Source organism: Tripterygium wilfordii, chromosome 15 (genome assembly GCF_013401445.1).
Source record: "Tripterygium wilfordii isolate XIE 37 chromosome 15, ASM1340144v1, whole genome shotgun sequence".
Lineage (NCBI taxonomy): Eukaryota > Viridiplantae > Streptophyta > Magnoliopsida > Celastrales > Celastraceae > Tripterygium > Tripterygium wilfordii.
In genome coordinates this window covers 1,142,710-1,160,870 of record NC_052246.1, presented here as the reverse complement: position 1 = coordinate 1,160,870, position 18,161 = coordinate 1,142,710, and the positions used below count along the sequence as shown (strand labels likewise).

Genomic DNA, 18,161 nt, shown 5'->3' with positions numbered 1-18,161 from the left:
TTTTCGATGTTTATTCCGACAAAAATACTGATGTGGCATTCAAACTCCGGCAATCAATACACATGATTGGCTGACGTGTCAAAAACAAAAATAAAAACAAATTAAATCAAATTATTTCCAGCTATGAAATTAAGGGAAAAAAAAAACAACAAAAAACTTCCTTTCATCATCTTCTTCCCAGATCTCCCTTCAACAAAAACTCGTTCATTGGAAGCCATGGCCTTTGCCAGAACCACCACCATTTTGTCTCAGATAATTTGCTAATTCGTTTCTACAAAAAAAAAACACTTTGCAGAAGATGAACACCACCAAGAACGCGGTCCACTTGAGCTCTACCAGCAAGAAATCCAAAACCAATTCCACACACACCCGACTCCTAAACCCCAAATGGGTACAGACACAACGACAAGAAGCCATTCTGGATTTTTAACCCTTGCGTCATCTTCCCATGGGTCACGAAGAGAGGCGAGATCGAAACAACACCTTACGGGTTCTCTCTCTAAATCTTCACAAATGAAAGTCGTCTCTTAACGAATGCAAAGTCAGAGGAGCAAGCCAAGGACAAGAGGCATAGAGATCCAAAACCAGAAACCCATGGTGATTCATGCCAAGCGAGATGTGTTGACGAATGCAAAGTCACGGACCAAAGCCCGGACAACGGTTATGGTGATGCGAGAAGCGTCCATGGAAGAGAGAGAGGAGCATTGAAATTGAGAGAGAATTTCAATTGAAAGCGTCCATGGGAGATGGAAGATTTTCAATGTAATTGGTTTTTGATTTTTTTTTTTTTTGAATTTGTTTCCAGGTACATTATATCTCATATATGCATGCATGCATGTATATATGTATGTGTAGATATATATATATATATATATATATATATATATATATTCTGACATTATCTACTTGTTATTGGTGCTGAACGTACAGCTTGTGGGACGAACATGAACAACAAGATAAGGGTGGAGAACTGAATATAGATAAGACGAAGATGGAGAGTTGCACCAAAGTGATCGAAGGAGATCTCCTGGAGTATTACGTGAGCTTGGGTCAGTATCTGTATTCATATCTCTCTCAAGATTAATGTGGGGAGGGGAGTATTGTGATCTGTTTGATTGTGGAATATGAGAAGAAAAACAAAAATGTTCCCGAGCCTAAGAAATTCCTTGATGATTGTGTTGCTCTCGCCAAAGAAGTGGATCTTTACTTCTCCAGTACGTATTAACAAATCACAGTGGCTTAGCTAGATCGATTATCGATCCCTGCCACAAATGAATCCTCTCCCAATGCTTAATTACTAGTTGTAGAAATGTAGAATAGAACACTACTACTGGGAGATATAATGTATAATTAGTGTAGTACTTACTATCTGTATCAAAATGCCATATATATATGTTAAATAAAGATATATATGAGAGTGCTTATTATCTATATAGAACCTATATATATATTTGAATCAAGTCAAGAGCTAGCTAGCTAGCTAGTAGATCGATCCTCTCTCCAAGAACGTCTGCTGTTTAAGTGAACTCGATCGATCGATTTACTTGACTAACCATATATGCCATCTCCATCATTTAACACAAAAATATTTATATAGCACATAAACCTTGTGACTACTTGTGGTATTTTTGTAGAGCTAGATAGGTTGTGATAATGGTGTGGCACAAATCACAAGTGTTAAGATGTTGGTATTGCAAAAGGAGTACAAGCTAGCGGGTGTGAGAGGATCATGCATATATATACTAAACCATTAATTAGGATAAGTGAGGTGATATTAAGTAACTACTAACTAGAGGGGAATTTGAAGAATTATTTGATGAAATAAATACTAGATCTAGATAAGTGGGGAGACTTTGTATGTACGATGTCTTTAAGATCTTTTTTGAGAGGCACATGGGTTTATATATATTGGGTAGTTATGATTATGCTTGGAAAATGGGTATAATCATGTGTACACCGACTCAACTTTCAGAAGGACATGCTATCTCTTTGTTATCGAAAGAAAAAGAGTAGGTCTAATCATGTTTTTGAACTAGGATTTGTAGTTTCTTTCCTATGTTAAATGTAGATTTGTCAATAATTATGTTGCTAGCATTTTTGTGTTTTTTTTTTAAAGTTAATTGAACTATATTGTAGGTAAAATGATAATTTATGTTTTCTATTGTCCATCATGTTGTCCCAACCACATGCCAATATATGAGCATTTTTTTTATCCAAATGATATATGTCCACAATTTTTCCATTCATAAACTTACATAATCTAGGTGGCAAGCCATATAGGCATGCCACATAGATTAAAAAAATAAATAAACTTTATTAAAGAAGTCACACAAGCATGCCACATATTTATATAAGTTTATAGATATTTATTTTATAGATGTATAATGCTTCCGTTTTTTTATTAGCTGTTGTTCTGATTTTTGTATCATTAATATTGACTCCCGACAAGTGCTCATGCCCGTGTTCGTGTGATTGACTATTAGATTTTGCTATAGAGAATATTGCCGTCAACATTTTCCATGTTCAATAGGTTGTGCTTTGAGTCTATGGCAAGAAGGTATTTTTGCAATTGCCGGAGTTCCGTCTAAAAATATTGGGTCAGTTCATGTAAAGTGGAATTGATCACTCTGTGGGGGGCTTTCACTTGGTTGGGGTCCTCTCCCCATCTACCCATACCACCTAGATCCACAGGCCCGGCCCAACCCTTACAGAGGGACGAGGGGCCGCACCTTGTCTTTCCTGGGCCCAGGCTCCTCGACCATTCTAGCACACAAGCACAAGGTTGAGAAAAATCAGTTGTTGTAAGTAAAGTAGTTTGGCCTCGTTTATATTCTACACCAAACTCCCACAACTAGAATAAGGCAGATCTCTAAGCGTACTACAGTACTACCATTAAGGTGGAAAACCAATGCTGAGACTGTGTGAGAAAAATGTGTAGATTAAAAATTTTATAACCATTCAAGCTTTATAATTTATAAACACTGAATTCTTCCTTAGTCTACTTAACCAAAAACTAAAAACAAATTTCTCCTAGAAGCTAGTCCACAACTGAAGTAGAAATCTTTTTATATGTCCTATGCAACCATGATTCCACTTGGGAATCAAGTAGAATGAATATATCATGGAAGTAGTGATGATAGCATTTCAACATGGCTGCTCCATGAAATGGCATCACTTATCACTATAAATCAATATCATCCCACAACTAGTTCAGTTAACATTTGTTATCAAAGCAACAACTTGGTAACACAATGTGCCGGAATGAAAATTCTGCATACTCAAAAATGCATGAAACCACACAGACAAGTTACAGAGTTCAAGTTCAAATCTTTTTATTTTTCCTCAAATTTGCAGGACAAAACAGAACCAAAAGCTTTTGATTTCATATGTTCAGAGCAACTGCAGTTTGCATGTTATCCTTCCAACCTTGTTAGAAGAGAAGGAAAAAAAATGAAATGATTCTCTCATTTATAGCAATGATTTTTCAGTTTAACTTTGTCTTCTTCTTATCCTTTCATTTAAGTTTCTCTTTAGTTTCTGGTGAATTGCTGCATGGCTTTCAACGATGAATAGTAGGTTGATTGTTATTCATCCTGAGAGCAGTCAAGTCATGTATAAGTTCATGGTTTAAAAGCCTTACAATATACTTCTCCACTTTTTCCTGTCATCGGTAAGTAATTGTTGATCGCAAAAACGTATCTTTTTAAATTTGGAAAAGAAGAAAAAAATTCATTTGCAAATTTTGAGTTCCAAGGGGAAATCCGTAAATTGTAGTTTGTCTCCCCAAAACTAGAGCATACTAGAACATCCTAATTATGCCACATGCATATAGAAATTTCAGCTTACTAATATCGATAATATTGTCAGTTTTGAGTTTCCCGATTCATGTAGATACAACGAGCTCGTACGATTTTATTCTTCGTAAGTCATCTCACTAATGGGACTTAAACTTAAGGAAAAAGGCTGAGAGGTGGTGGGACTTTCCTTATAAATCATATTGCATTGGTGGGTTTATCCGAGCAATATGGGATATTTTATGTCTCGACACATGTGACCATACATACATATGCAGCACACCTGGCTCCAATAGATTCATTATTGATTTCTGGTATTTTTAATATATAGGAGTTGATGGCCCAGGCACAAAGTGAACCTCTTTCTTCCTAAAGTTTGCCCCTAATACCAAAATTAGAGCATCCTAGTTATGCAGCAAATAGACACCACATACATGCACCATACCTGGCTTTCAATTACTGAGTTTGAGTTGTAGTTGTAGTACTTTTTTTTCAATTACTGGCTCCATGTTTCCTATTGACTATGGGTACCAGAGAGTTCAAGCCTCTCTCTCCTTGACCGGACATCGAGCAGTGCACCGTTTTTCCGAACCAAGAGTAGTGACTATATATAAGGTCATAAGGTTTGCGATGTGTGTTGTTAAATCGTAAATGATGAAGATGGTATGGCTAGTTGAGTAAATGGAGTTCAATTATAGTCGTGTCTTAGAACAGCAATTCTATTCTTGGAGAGAGGATCCTGCTCTAGTGCTCTGGACTTGATTCAAAGATGGGTTCTTATCAAAGAACCCACCCTATTTTATTTCATTTTGATGAAGAGCAACTAGTACTGTTGTATGACTATGTATGACATGACTAGTACCCAACAGATGATGAATCTTTGGACTTTGGAACTATAGATATTAAACACACTCATATTTTTATTTATCATAGCATTTTGATACAAAGACATTATTATACAACCACTCAAGTAGTCTCATATATATGTATCTCCCAGTAGAGTGTTGTTTTATTGTACTAGTAGTTCAGCATCATAGAGTACTGGGAGAGGATTTTCATTTGTGGCATGGATGGATCTAACTAAGCCACTGCCATGTTAGTGGACAACTGAAGATCAAATTGTTTAGAAAGAGCAGCACAATGATCAATGGTTTCCTTAAGGTCAGGAACATCTTTGTTCATCTTCTCATATTCTATAGTCCAGTGCACAACACTCCCCTCACCCTTGGGAGTAATTTGAACACTGTAGTTTATATTCTTGTAATGCTTCAGGAGTTCTCCTTCAATCACTTTGCAGTAAAACTTCATGTTCTCATCATCTACTTTCTCCACCAGCATCTTGTTGTACATGTTCTTCCCACCAGCTGTTCAACAGGTAGTTTTAATTATGTGAGAATGTATACATACACACACATGTGATCAAGGGGAAAATATATATATATATATATATATATATATATACACATACATAGATTTACTTACGAGCGTTTGAGGATAAGACGCAGCCGCTCTTTCCCAGTTGACCTTCCACCACTTCACCAGCTAATTTTCCATTCGTGGCTTGATTGAGATTGAAACCGTTTTGTGATTTGAAAAGCTCGTAGAACTTAGTAGCAGGAGTTCTCAGCTCCAAAGAGGTTTCCATCTTCCCAGAGAGAGACATGGTTTCTTGCTGTGTGTTTTGATAGTGAAGAAAATATATGATATGATCGATGATGAGATGAGGAAACATGGTGTGGGTGTTTGGCCATTTATATAGTAGAGAGTCTTTATCACCAGATGCTCTATCATATAGTAGAGAGTCTTTATCACCAGATGCTCTATTATCAATATGGAATACTTATCTAAATTGATCATAAGATTCCATTGTTACATCTTACATCTTTTTTTTTTCCAACGTCCAGGTGTAACAATAGAATCTTATGACCACTAAAATTATTATTCCATTGAGATAAATTAAGAGATATGGTGAAAAAGACTGTTTACTGTATAAATATACAGTAAACAAGTTTTTTCATATATATATTCTTACACTATCACATTTTTCTCGAGCCTTAAACTATTAAATCAAACTCCGACAATCAATACACATGACTGGCTGAGTGTCAAAAACAAAAACAAATTAAATCAAATTATTTCCAGCTATGAAATTAACCCATCAGGACTGAAGTCATGGAAGCCAGTAGTGTGCAAGCAAGAGCATACTTGTTTCGTTTTGGTTTCTTCGGAGGGTCAAAATCTGCAATTGTTTTGGATTGTTGGCTGGGAACGGCAATGTTTAGCGCATTTACACCAGCCATCTCTGTGAACAAGAGAGAGACAGAGAGAGTTTTACAGACGGATAAAAAAACAGTTACACTCCTTATCCATGGCTATACTATTTATGGTGCCAAATCTAATTTTAGAGATAAGAACAAAGATGATCCAAGTTGATATGGATAAGATTAGTTCAAAGACAATAGAATTCTAAGGGAGAAACAGATTTTGCCTAGAGTTTGAGTAAATATTGGAGATAAACTCTACTCTACGTATCTTTTCTTTTACTCGGCTAATAGCCTAATTCATCGTAGTTTGTTTTTTCTTCTGCAAAAATTGAGGGATGGATAGAATAAAAAATCTTAACTTTTGATTAATTCTCACTTTATTAATTAAAAGAAAAAAAAGAAATAATTTAATGAGCCAATGAAATAATGCCATGACTCTAGAAGATTGGGAGTTTTTTCTTCAGAAGTAACACAATTTTAAAATTTAAATACATAAATAACATACATATAATTTTTATTACTAAGATAGAATGTGCCTAAAACACATAATGTGCAAGTTGGTTAATACTCCTATGGAGAATGGAAAAAAACTTTCAAAGTTGGATGGTTAGAATTGTGTAGATCCAACTTTATTCAAGAGCATTGTGGGAAGTCTAAGGTACTTGACTTGTACAAGACCTGATATTTTATTTGCAGTTGGCATAGTAAGTCGTTTCATGGAAACTCCTTCTGAATTTCACATGAAGGCAGCCAAGAGGATTCTTCGTTACCTTAAAGGTACTCTTGACTATGGGATCCTTTATTCATTTTCAGAAGAATTTAATTTGATGGGTTTTGTGATAGTGATTTTGCTGGAGATATTGATGATAGAAAGAGCACTACTAGGTTTGTGTTCTTCATGGGAAATAATGCAATTTCTTAGTGTTCAAAAAAGCAGTCCATAGTCACATTATCAACCCGTGAATCTGAGTATGTTTCGGCGGCTTCTTGTACTTGTCATGCTATTTGGTTGAGAAGATTGTTGAAAGAGCTTCGTTTAGACCAAGTTGAAGCCACAAAAATTATGATTGATAACAAGTCAGCTCAAGCTTTAGCAAAGAATCCAGTATTTCATGATCGAAGCAAGCATATTGACACAAGATTTCACTTCATTCGAGAATGCATTGTTAATAAAGAAGTTGATCTGAAATTTGTGAAGTCCTTGGATCAAGTTGTTGATATTTTTACTAAACCACTCAAGCATGATATTTTCTAGAGATTAAGAAGCTTGCTTGGAGTTGTGAAGAAATCAAGTTTACGAGGGGGTGCAGAAAACTAAACTTGATTTTTCGTAAGAATAAATGTGTCTTTTGGAGTTCTCTAGAAATGAAGAAAACTCAAGTGTTTTTGTTTATAAAAGTTTGTGTAAGTTAATTGTTGCTTTGATTTGTGTGTCTTTAAAATAATCTCTTGGGTATTATAAATATATCATTGTAATCCTTGTTTTAAGTGGAGAAAGAAAAAAGAAATTTTGAGTTCCTCTTCTTACTTGTTTAAGTTTAAGATTTAGTGAGTGTGCGGATAACTTTGCTTCCAACAGACAAGAAGCCATTCTGGATTTTTAACCCTTGCGTCATCTTCCCATGGGTCACGAAGAGAGGCGAGATGGAAACAACACCTTACGGGTTCTCTCTCTAAATCTTCACAAATGAAAGTCGTCTCTTAACGAATGCAAAGTCAGAGGAGCAAGCCAAGGAGAAGAGGCATAGAGATCCAAAACCAGAAACCCATGGTGATTCATGCCAAGCGAGATGTGTTGACGAATGCAAGGTCACGGACCAAAGCCCGGACCACGGTTATGGTGATGCGAGAAGCGTCCATGGAAGAGAGGGAGGAGCATTGAAATTGAGGAAGAATTTCAATTGAAAGCGTCCATGGGAGATGGAAGATTTTCAAAGTAATTGGTTTTTGATTTTTTTTTTATTTTTTTGAATTTGTTTCCAGGTACATTAGATCTCATATATGCATGCATGCATGCATGTATAGATGTATGTGTAGATATATATATATATATATATATATATATATATATATATATATATATATATATATATATATATATATATATATATTCTGACATTATCTACTTGTTATTGGTGCTGAACGTAGAGCTTGTGGGACGAACATGAACAACAAGATAAGGGTGGAGAACTGAATATAGATAAGACGAAGATGGAGAGTTGCACCAAAGTGATCGAAGGAGATCTCCTGGAGTATTACGTGAGCTTGGGTCAGTATCTGTATTCATATCTCTCTCAAGATTAATGTGGGGAGGGGAGTATTGTGATCTGTTTGATTGTGGAATATGAGAAGAAAAACAAAAATGTTCCCGAGCCTAAGAAATTCCTTGATGATTGTGTTGCTCTCGCCAAAGAAGTGGATCTTTACTTCTCCAGTACGTATTAACAAATCACAGTGGCTTAGCTAGATCGATTATCGATCCCTGCCACAAATGAATCCTCTCCCAATGCTTAATTACTAGTTGTAGAAATGTAGAATAGAACACTACTACTGGGAGATATAATGTATAATTAGTGTAGTACTTACTATCTGTATCAAAATGCCATATATATATGTTAAATAAAGATATATATGAGAGTGCTTATTATCTATATAGATACTCTATAGCTCCAAATTAAATTATTGTATTGGGTACGTATATACTAGTGTCATACATAATGACATACAAAACTAATTGCTCTTCATCAACATATATAAAATAAAATAGAACCTATATATATATTTGAATCAAGTCAAGAGCTAGCTAGCTAGCTAGTAGATCGATCCTCTCTCCAAGAACGTCTGCTGTTTAAGTGAACTCGATCGATCGATTTACTTGACTAACCATATATGCCATCTCCATCATTTAACACAAAAATATTTATATAGCACATAAACCTTGTGACTACTTGTGGTATTTTTGTAGAGCTAGATAGGTTGTGATAATGGTGTGGCACAAATCACAAGTGTTAAGATGTTGGTATTGCAAAAGGAGTACAAGCTAGCGGGTGTGAGAGGATCATGCATATATATACTAAACCATTAATTAGGATAAGTGAGGTGACATTAAGTAACTACTAACTAGAGGGGAATTTGAAGAATTATTTGATGAAATAAATACTAGATCTAGATAAGTGGGGAGACTTTGTATGTACGATGTCTTTAAGATCTTTTTTGAGAGGCACATGGGTTTATATATATTGGGTAGTTATGATTATGCTTGGAAAATGGGTATAATCATGTGTACACCGACTCAACTTTCAGAAGGACATGCTATCTCTTTGTTATCGAAAGAAAAAGAGTAGGTCTAATCATGTTTTTGAACTAGGATTTGTAGTTTCTTTCCTATGTTAAATGTAGATTTGTCAATAATTATGTTGCTAGCATTTTTGTGTTTTTTTTTTAAAGTTAATTGAACTATATTGTAGGTAAAATGATAATTTATGTTTTCTATTGTCCATCATGTTGTCCCAACCACATGCCAATATATGAGCATTTTTTTTATCCAAATGATATATGTCCATAATTTTTCCATTCATAAACTTACATAATCTAGGTGGCAAGCCATATAGGCATGCCACATAGATTAAAAAAATAAATAAACTTTATTAAAGAAGTCACACAAGCATGCCACATATTTATATAAGTTTATAGATATTTATTTTATAGATGTATAATGCTTCCGTTTTTTTATTAGCTGTTGTTCTGATTTTTGTATCATTAATATTGACTCCCGACAAGTGCTCATGCCCGTGTTCGTGTGATTGACTATTAGATTTTGCTATAGAGAATATTGCCGTCAACATTTTCCATGTTCAATAGGTTGTGCTTTGAGTCTATGGCAAGAAGGTATTTTTGCAATTGCCGGAGTTCCGTCTAAAAATATTGGGTCAGTTCATGTAAAGTGGAATTGATCACTCTGTGGGGGGCTTTCACTTGGTTGGGGTCCTCTCCCCATCTACCCATACCACCTAGATCCACAGGCCCGGCCCAACCCTTACAGAGGGACGAGGGGCCGCACCTTGTCTTTCCTGGGCCCAGGCTCCTCGACCATTCTAGCACACAAGCACAAGGTTGAGAAAAATCAGTTGTTGTAAGTAAAGTAGTTTGGCCTCGTTTATATTCTACACCAAACTCCCACAACTAGAATAAGGCAGATCTCTAAGCGTACTACAGTACTACCATTAAGGTGGAAAACCAATGCTGAGACTGTGTGAGAAAAATGTGTAGATTAAAAATTTTATAACCATTCAAGCTTTATAATTTATAAACACTGAATTCTTCCTTAGTCTACTTAACCAAAAACTAAAAACAAATTTCTCCTAGAAGCTAGTCCACAACTGAAGTAGAAATCTTTTTATATGTCCTATGCAACCATGATTCCACTTGGGAATCAAGTAGAATGAATATATCATGGAAGTAGTGATGATAGCATTTCAACATGGCTGCTCCATGAAATGGCATCACTTATCACTATAAATCAATATCATCCCACAACTAGTTCAGTTAACATTTGTTATCAAAGCAACAACTTGGTAACACAATGTGCCGGAATGAAAATTCTGCATACTCAAAAATGCATGAAACCACACAGACAAGTTACAGAGTTCAAGTTCAAATCTTTTTATTTTTCCTCAAATTTGCAGGACAAAACAGAACCAAAAGCTTTTGATTTCATATGTTCAGAGCAACTGCAGTTTGCATGTTATCCTTCCAACCTTGTTAGAAGAGAAGGAAAAAAAATGAAATGATTCTCTCATTTATAGCAATGATTTTTCAGTTTAACTTTGTCTTCTTCTTATCCTTTCATTTAAGTTTCTCTTTAGTTTCTGGTGAATTGCTGCATGGCTTTCAACGATGAATAGTAGGTTGATTGTTATTCATCCTGAGAGCAGTCAAGTCATGTATATGTTCATGGTTTAAAAGCCTTACAATATCCTTCTCCACTTTTTCCTGTCATCGGTAAGTAATTGTTGATCGCAAAAACGTATCTTTTTAAATTTGGAAAAGAACAAAAAAATTCATTTGCAAATTTTGAGTTCCAAGGGGAAATCCGTGAATTGTAGTTTGTCTCCCCAAAACTAGAGCATACTAGAACATCCTAATTATGCCACATGCATATAGAAATTTCAGCTTACTAATATCGATAATATTGTCAGTTTTGAGTTTCCCGATCCATGTAGATACAATGAGCTCGTACGATTTTATTCTTCGTAAGTCATCTCACTAATGGGACTTAAACTTAAGGAAAAGGCTGAGAGGTGGTGGGACTTTCCTTATAAATCATATTGCATTGGTGGGTTTAGCCAAGCAATATGGGATATTTTATGTCTCGACACATGTGACCATACATACATATGCAGCACACCTGGCTCCAATAGATTCATTATTGATTTCTGGTATTTTTAATATATAGGAGTTGATGGCCCAGGCACAAAGTGAACCTCTTTCTTCCTAAAGTTTGCCCCTAATACCAAAATTAGAGCATCCTAGTTATGCAGCAAATAGACACCACATACATGCACCATAACTGGCTTTCAATTACTGAGTTTGAGTTGTAGTTGTAGTACTTTTTTTTCAATTACTGGCTCCATGTTTCCTATTGAATATGGGTACCAGAGAGTTCAAGCCTCTCTCTCCTTGACCGGACATCGAGCAGTGCACCGTTTTTCCGAACCAAGAGTAATGACTATAAGGTCATAAGGTTTGCTATGTGTGTGTTGTTAAATCATAAATGATGAAGATGGTATGGTTAGTTGAGTAAATGGAGTTCAATTATAGTCTGTCTTTGAACAGCAATTCTATTCTTGGAGAGAGGATCCTGCTCTAGTGCTCTGGACTTGATTCAAAGATGGGTTCTTATCAAAGAACCCACCCTATTTTATTTCATTTTGATGAAGAGCAACTAGTACTGTTGTATGACTATGTATGACATGACTAGTACCCAACAGATGATGAATCTTTGGACTTTGGAACTATAGATATTAAACACACTCATATTTTTATTTATCATAGCATTTTGATACAAAGACATTATTATACAACCACTCAAGTAGTCTCATATATATGTATCTCCCAGTAGAGTGTTGTTTTATTGTACTAGTAGTTCAGCATCATAGAGTACTGGGAGAGGATTTTCATTTGTGGCATGGATGGATCTAACTAAGCCACTGCCATGTTAGTGGACAACTGAAGATCAAATTGTTTAGAAAGAGCAGCACAATGATCAATGGTTTCCTTAAGGTCAGGAACATCTTTGTTCATCTTCTCATATTCTATAGTCCAGTGCACAACACTCCCCTCACCCTTGGGAGTAATTTGAACACTGTAGTTTATATTCTTGTAATGCTTCAGGAGTTCTCCTTCAATCACTTTGCAGTAAAACTTCATGTTCTCATCATCTACTTTCTCCACCAGCATCTTGTTGTACATGTTCTTCCCACCAGCTGTTCAACAAGTAGTTTTAATTATGTGAGAATGTATACATACACACACATGTGATCAAGGGGAAAATATATATATATACATACATAGATTTACTTACGAGCGTTTGAGGATAAGACGCAGCCGCTCTTTCCCAGTTGACCTTCCACCACTTCACCAGCTAATTTTCCATTCGTGGCTTGATTGAGATTGAAACCGTTTTGTGATTTGAAAAGCTCGTAGAACTTAGTAGCAGGAGTTCTCAGCTCCAAAGAGGTTTCCATCTTCCCAGAGAGAGACATGGTTTCTTGCTGTGTGTTTTGATAGTGAAGAAAATATATGATATGATCGATGATGAGATGAGGAAACATGGTGTGGGTGTTTGGCCATTTATATAGTAGAGAGTCTTTATCACCAGATGCTCTATTATCAATATGGAATACTTATCTAAATTGATCATAAGATTCCATTGTTACACTTTGATCGATGAAGAAATTAAAAACAGAATATCAAAACGCCTGGGTGAGTCACAGCCCAAATGGGTCATTTCAAGAACAACCCAACTTACATCTTCATGAAACCAAATTTCTAGCTTTAAAGCCAGGTAGGCATGCCACATAGATTAAAAGAATAAATAAACTTTATTAAAGAAGCCACGTAAGCATGTCACATATTTATGTAAGTTTATGGATGTGTAATGCTTCCGTTTTTTTATTAGCTGTTATTCGGATTTTTGTATCATTAACATTGACTCCCCCCAAGTGCTCGTGCCCGTGTTCGTGTGATTGAATATTAGATTTTGCTATAGAGAATATTGCCGTCAACATTTTCCATGTTCGATAGGTTGTGCTTTGAGTCTATGGCAAGAAGGTATTTTTGCAATTGCCAGAGTTCGTCTAAAAATATTGGGTCAATTCATGCAAAGTGGAATTAATCACTCTGTGGGGGCATTCACTGGGCTAGGGACCTCTCCCCATCTACCCATACCACAAGATCCACAGGCCCGGCCCAACCCTTACAGAGGGACGAGGGGCCACACCTTGTCTTTCCTGAGCCCAGGCTCACGCTCAGGCTCGACCATTTTAGCACACAAGCACAAGTTGAGAAAAATCAGTTGTTGTAAGTAAAGTAGTTTCGCCTCGTTTATATTCTACACCAAACTCCCACAACTAGAATAAGGCAGATCTCTAAGCGTACTACAGTCCTACCATTAGGGTGGAAAACCAATGCTGAGACTGTGAGAGAAAAATGTGTTGATTACAAATTTTATAACCATTCAAGCTTATAATTTATAAACACTGAATTCTTCCTTAGACTACTTAACCAAAAACTAAGAACAAATTTCTCCTAGAAGCTAGTCCACAATTGAAGTAGAAATCTTTTAATATGTCCTATGCAACCATGATTCCACTTGGGAATCAAGTAGAATGAGTATATCATGGAAGTAGTGATGATAGCATTTCAACATGGCTGCTCCATGAAATGGCATCACTTATCACTATAAATCAATATCATCCCACAACTAGTTCAGTTAACATTTGTTATCAAAGCAACAACTTGGTAACACAATGTGCCGGAATGAAAATTCTGCATACTCAAAAATGCATGAAACCACACAGACAAGTTACAGAGTTCAAGTTCAAATCTTTTTATTTTTCCTCAAATTTGCAGGACAAAACAGAACCAAAAGCTTTTGATTTCATATGTTCAGAGCAAATGCAGTTTGCATGTTATCCTTCCATCCTTGTTAGAAGAGAAGGAAAAAAAAATGAAATGATGCTCAACAGAACAAGTAACTAGCCTACCCATGCATACATATCCTAGAACTGAAGGCCATGCTCCCGAGCTGCATCTGCAAGTGCCTGAATACGTCCATGGTAAGGGTATCCACCCCGGTCAAAGGCCACCTTTGTAATCCCTTTCTCCAAGCAGGACTTTGCAATTACTTCGCCAACTTTCTTTGCCACTTCCTGATTCCAAAAGCTTGAAGATGTAAGCGATACTGTTCTAAATATAAAATTCATGCAAAAGAATTTTTAACTCAACAAAAAAAAAGGTCAGCAACTTAGACAGCAAAAGAGAAACAGGCGTATTCACAAGTGTTCCAAGACTGTCATTAACAAAATATAAGAAGATATGAAGGATACTGGCACCTTCCTGATTCCAAAAGGCTTCCAGAGATGAGGAATACAGGTCTCAAATATTGAATTCAAAATGAATTTTTAACAAATTATAAGTCATAAACTTAGACACCATATCCCAGCAAAAGATAAGCAGGCAATTTCACAAGTTGACATTTTCAGTAAACTCCCATTAACAACAATCCAGAAACAGAACATACAGATATTGATAACAAACCCCTTGAAAAGATTAAAGCATCAGTAAAATCAACAGTGTACTTCAAGAATAAGTTACCACAAAGAGTCAATGCATTTTAGGCTAATTAAGCACCCAAATCAACTCATTGCAGAGAACATCACCAATTACGTTATTCTTCCATGCCAAAGAAACAATATCCTAAACAAAATATAATACCCAGAAGCATCCAAATTTTACAGGAAATAAAACATAAGAACACATTCGAGGCATGAATTACAGAAGATTACAAAAAATAGGAGCAGTAAAAATGCTGTATATCTGAACTCACAGCGGTGGGACCAGAGCTGTAGTCAAATTCATCAGAGACGGGTTTCTGCACTGTTGAAGCTGAAGCTAGAGTGTGCATCTTACTGTCATCAATCACTTGCACATAGAGATGCTTATTAGACCGGAAGACAGCCAGTCTTGGCCTATCTGTGGTACCTTCAACCTGAGAGAGAGCAAATTTAGGTCAAAATGGGCTTCACTGCGAGAAGAGGAAAAAAAAGAAATCGAAAAAGAACCTTCTTTCTGATGCGGATATGGCGGGCAGTTCGATCTTCCCTTCTGGTTTTAACTTTGGCTTCCACCACCAAAAGGGACGGAGATTGTGACGGCTTGATTGGTGGTGGTCTTGGAATAGGAGTGGAAAGCCCTCGAACTGAGCCTAAGAAAGAATTTGTGGTGTGATGAGGAAGAAAACACAGTGAAGATGGTATAGCCATTCTCGAATCTCAAAACCTCCCTCCTCTTCCTCCGTGTCTCCGTTATCAGGCACGTTTCATGGAGCGATGTCGATATCTTATCCTTGTCGACCCGTACCATATCCATGTGGATCAGGCCAAGCCCAACGTTTTTTAAAAGGAATGTATGGATCGGGCCAATCCCAACATTGTTTTATCAACCGTGGCTCGTTACATATTTGCCTAGGCCCAGACTGATCTTAATCTAAAATTGGACTAGTGGACTCGTATATTATATGGAGAAGTTATTTTTATATTAGGAATTCTTTTATATGGGTGTAAAATGCGGAGTACTTTTTAAGGGTGTAGATAAGTGAAATAATAAGTGGAGCCACTACGTTGAGAACTACATGTTTCAAATCAACGGTCAAAGAGTGGTCCGTATTTTACAACCGCATAGGAAAATTATTTATATATAGCAAGACTCTAATACAAATGCCCAAAAGTGTTAAATCTCAATTCCACTAAACCCAAAAATTAAAAAATCTTTTTGGTCTTCCAATATGGCCTTATCCAAGTGCAAAGAGTTTTCCAGAACTAAATTACAACAAGCAAAAACAAAAGGAAAAATAAAAACTTGGATCAACTTAAGCTCATTAACACTCCTACAATGTACCTTATGAGTGTTGGAAAGATAAGAAAAGGACCCCCATATTATCTTATCTAAAATGTGCTGGTCCCTTGGGAGTGAAAAAGCTGAACATGCACAAAGAGCTGACCTCCAAGAAACTCAAGATTTCAATCCTAGATTGTTAACACTACATACTTTGTTGGCTAGCTAGGATTATTTTGATTATGAGCCGATTTGGAAAGGGGTGTGTCGTGTTTTTGGGTGATTGGACTTCATCATTGTAATGGCTAATGATAGGGCCCATTAATGGCCCATACAAACACCAGTCATGCAAACCCCACAAGCCTTAGTTCTGTAACATATGTATATATATAGAAGTGGTCCATATATATAATAAGGATATGACAGAAACAAGACAAGTAGTGTGGCATAATTCAATTGTCTGAAGGACCATCATCATATCTCGTAACAACACACATGATGATTATGATAATGGTTGGGATTTCTGCCACTCCACCCTACCACAGCAATTAGTGCTTGCAATCATTCCATGCATAAAACACACACTGTTCATCCTAGTGAGCTTGATTGTTTTCATCATATTCTTGGGATTAATCACGAAACTTATACGTAATAATTAGTGTACTAATCAAATTTTGATCTCTTAAATACTACGTGTTTCATATGCCCTGGACGATGATTCTAAGAAATTAACGTATGGTGATACAATGCGGAAATAAGATATATTTACTAGTTCACGATTGAACAGAGAATTTAGAATTCACCAATAAAATTGAGAGAAACCTCAATAATATAATATTATTAATTCATCGTTTTTTTGCTGAATGTCTACGACTCTATAAATATTAAAATTGTAAAACCTTATTATATATCAACCACTAAAAATACTAATAAGTAAAAAAATAAATACACTACTAATCTCGAGGAGGGTGTGGAAGACACGTGAGCGATGAATTAACTTGTAGACAACAATTAATAGACAAAGCACTAATTACCAACCAAATAATATAATTTTAAGAACTTCCTAGTTGAAGCAAAATAACAAGAAGAATAAGAAGAAGAAGAAACGTTTGGTAGAGATGAATGTGACGTTGACTGTGTGGGACATGACATCATGATGTGAATGTTTTATTCTTAACGATTAGCAATTAGCATCCAACCTAAGTAAGAGAGATACCATACCTATCAAGCCATCTTCTTTCTTGTCCTATGCCCTAAAGCAACACTATATATATATATGTATATCATCGTTTACGGATCCCAATGTTTTGTTTCAACTATCCCGGCCAAACACTGAGATAGACCTATATGATTTCACGCGAATTACGTGGAGCTCATGATTTTGCATGGATTATGTGCGTCTATCACAACATTTGAGGAAAAAAAACATTGAAATCCTTAACACAACTCTTAAAAGAGTTTATCATCTTTGGAAGTTTTCGATAATATAAAGCCTTGAGTGTCGACCAGGCTAGGTGCCACTATCAATAAAGACATGTTAATTTGATTATTTTCATAGCTAACTTAAGTTTAATTTTAAGTATACAGTCCAACAAATTTGTTAGGAGCTTTTTCTGTGATCCAAGTATACTTCGACTCTTAGTCTAACTAGTTAAGAGGGAGATTTCCCTCTATGGAGATCGTCGGTTCAATTCTTGTGAGGTATATATGAAATGACCATGTTTTCCCTAATACACATGGTTTACGGGCTTTTACTTGCATCTATGAATTTATATAGCGCACATCCAAAGAATTGTTGCGTTAGCCATATATTTGAATGTGTATGTATATAAGAATTATGGGTTAAAGATGGTCAACACTCAACAATATATGAGAATTTGTCTGACACAGATTGAACAAAGTTTGAACATAAGTTATATACTTGAAATCCGAGTATAAACACGAAAATCTTGTCTCGTTATACTTAAATCTTGTCCGGACACTAATT

At 35.9% G+C, this 18,161-nt stretch overlaps 3 protein-coding genes across 4 annotated transcripts; all 3 read right to left on the bottom strand.

Moving 5' to 3' along the window:
- Positions 1 to 4,688: 4,688 nt before the first annotated feature.
- On the bottom strand, positions 4,689 to 5,522 carry LOC120016448 (MLP-like protein 31). Its single transcript, XM_038869229.1, has 2 exons — positions 5,277 to 5,522; positions 4,689 to 5,158 (listed from the first exon to the last, which is right to left on the bottom strand). Exons 1-2 carry the CDS (start codon positions 5,455 to 5,457, stop codon positions 4,875 to 4,877), a joined length of 465 nt encoding a protein of 154 aa, XP_038725157.1. The 5' UTR covers positions 5,458 to 5,522; the 3' UTR covers positions 4,689 to 4,874.
- A 5,174-nt stretch (positions 5,523 to 10,696) lies between these two features.
- LOC120016004 (50S ribosomal protein L18, chloroplastic-like) lies at positions 10,697 to 15,655 on the bottom strand. Of its 2 annotated transcripts, XR_005471877.1 has the most exons (4): positions 15,403 to 15,655; positions 15,168 to 15,329; positions 14,250 to 14,490; positions 10,697 to 10,801 (listed from the first exon to the last, which is right to left on the bottom strand). XR_005471877.1 is itself a non-coding variant. In XM_038868542.1 (3 exons), exons 1-3 carry the CDS (start codon positions 15,601 to 15,603, stop codon positions 14,341 to 14,343), a joined length of 513 nt encoding a protein of 170 aa, XP_038724470.1. In that variant the 5' UTR covers positions 15,604 to 15,655; the 3' UTR covers positions 14,145 to 14,340. The 2 variants fall into 2 exon arrangements, 1 of the variants encoding a protein (XP_038724470.1); XM_038868542.1 differs by lacking the exon at positions 10,697 to 10,801 and having other exon boundaries at positions 14,145 to 14,490.
- On the bottom strand, positions 12,074 to 12,887 carry LOC120016003 (MLP-like protein 31). Its single transcript, XM_038868541.1, has 2 exons — positions 12,642 to 12,887; positions 12,074 to 12,543 (listed from the first exon to the last, which is right to left on the bottom strand). The coding sequence occupies exons 1-2, from the start codon at positions 12,820 to 12,822 to the stop codon at positions 12,260 to 12,262; spliced, it is 465 nt and encodes a 154-aa protein (XP_038724469.1). The 5' UTR covers positions 12,823 to 12,887; the 3' UTR covers positions 12,074 to 12,259.
- Positions 15,656 to 18,161: the final 2,506 nt, after the last annotated feature.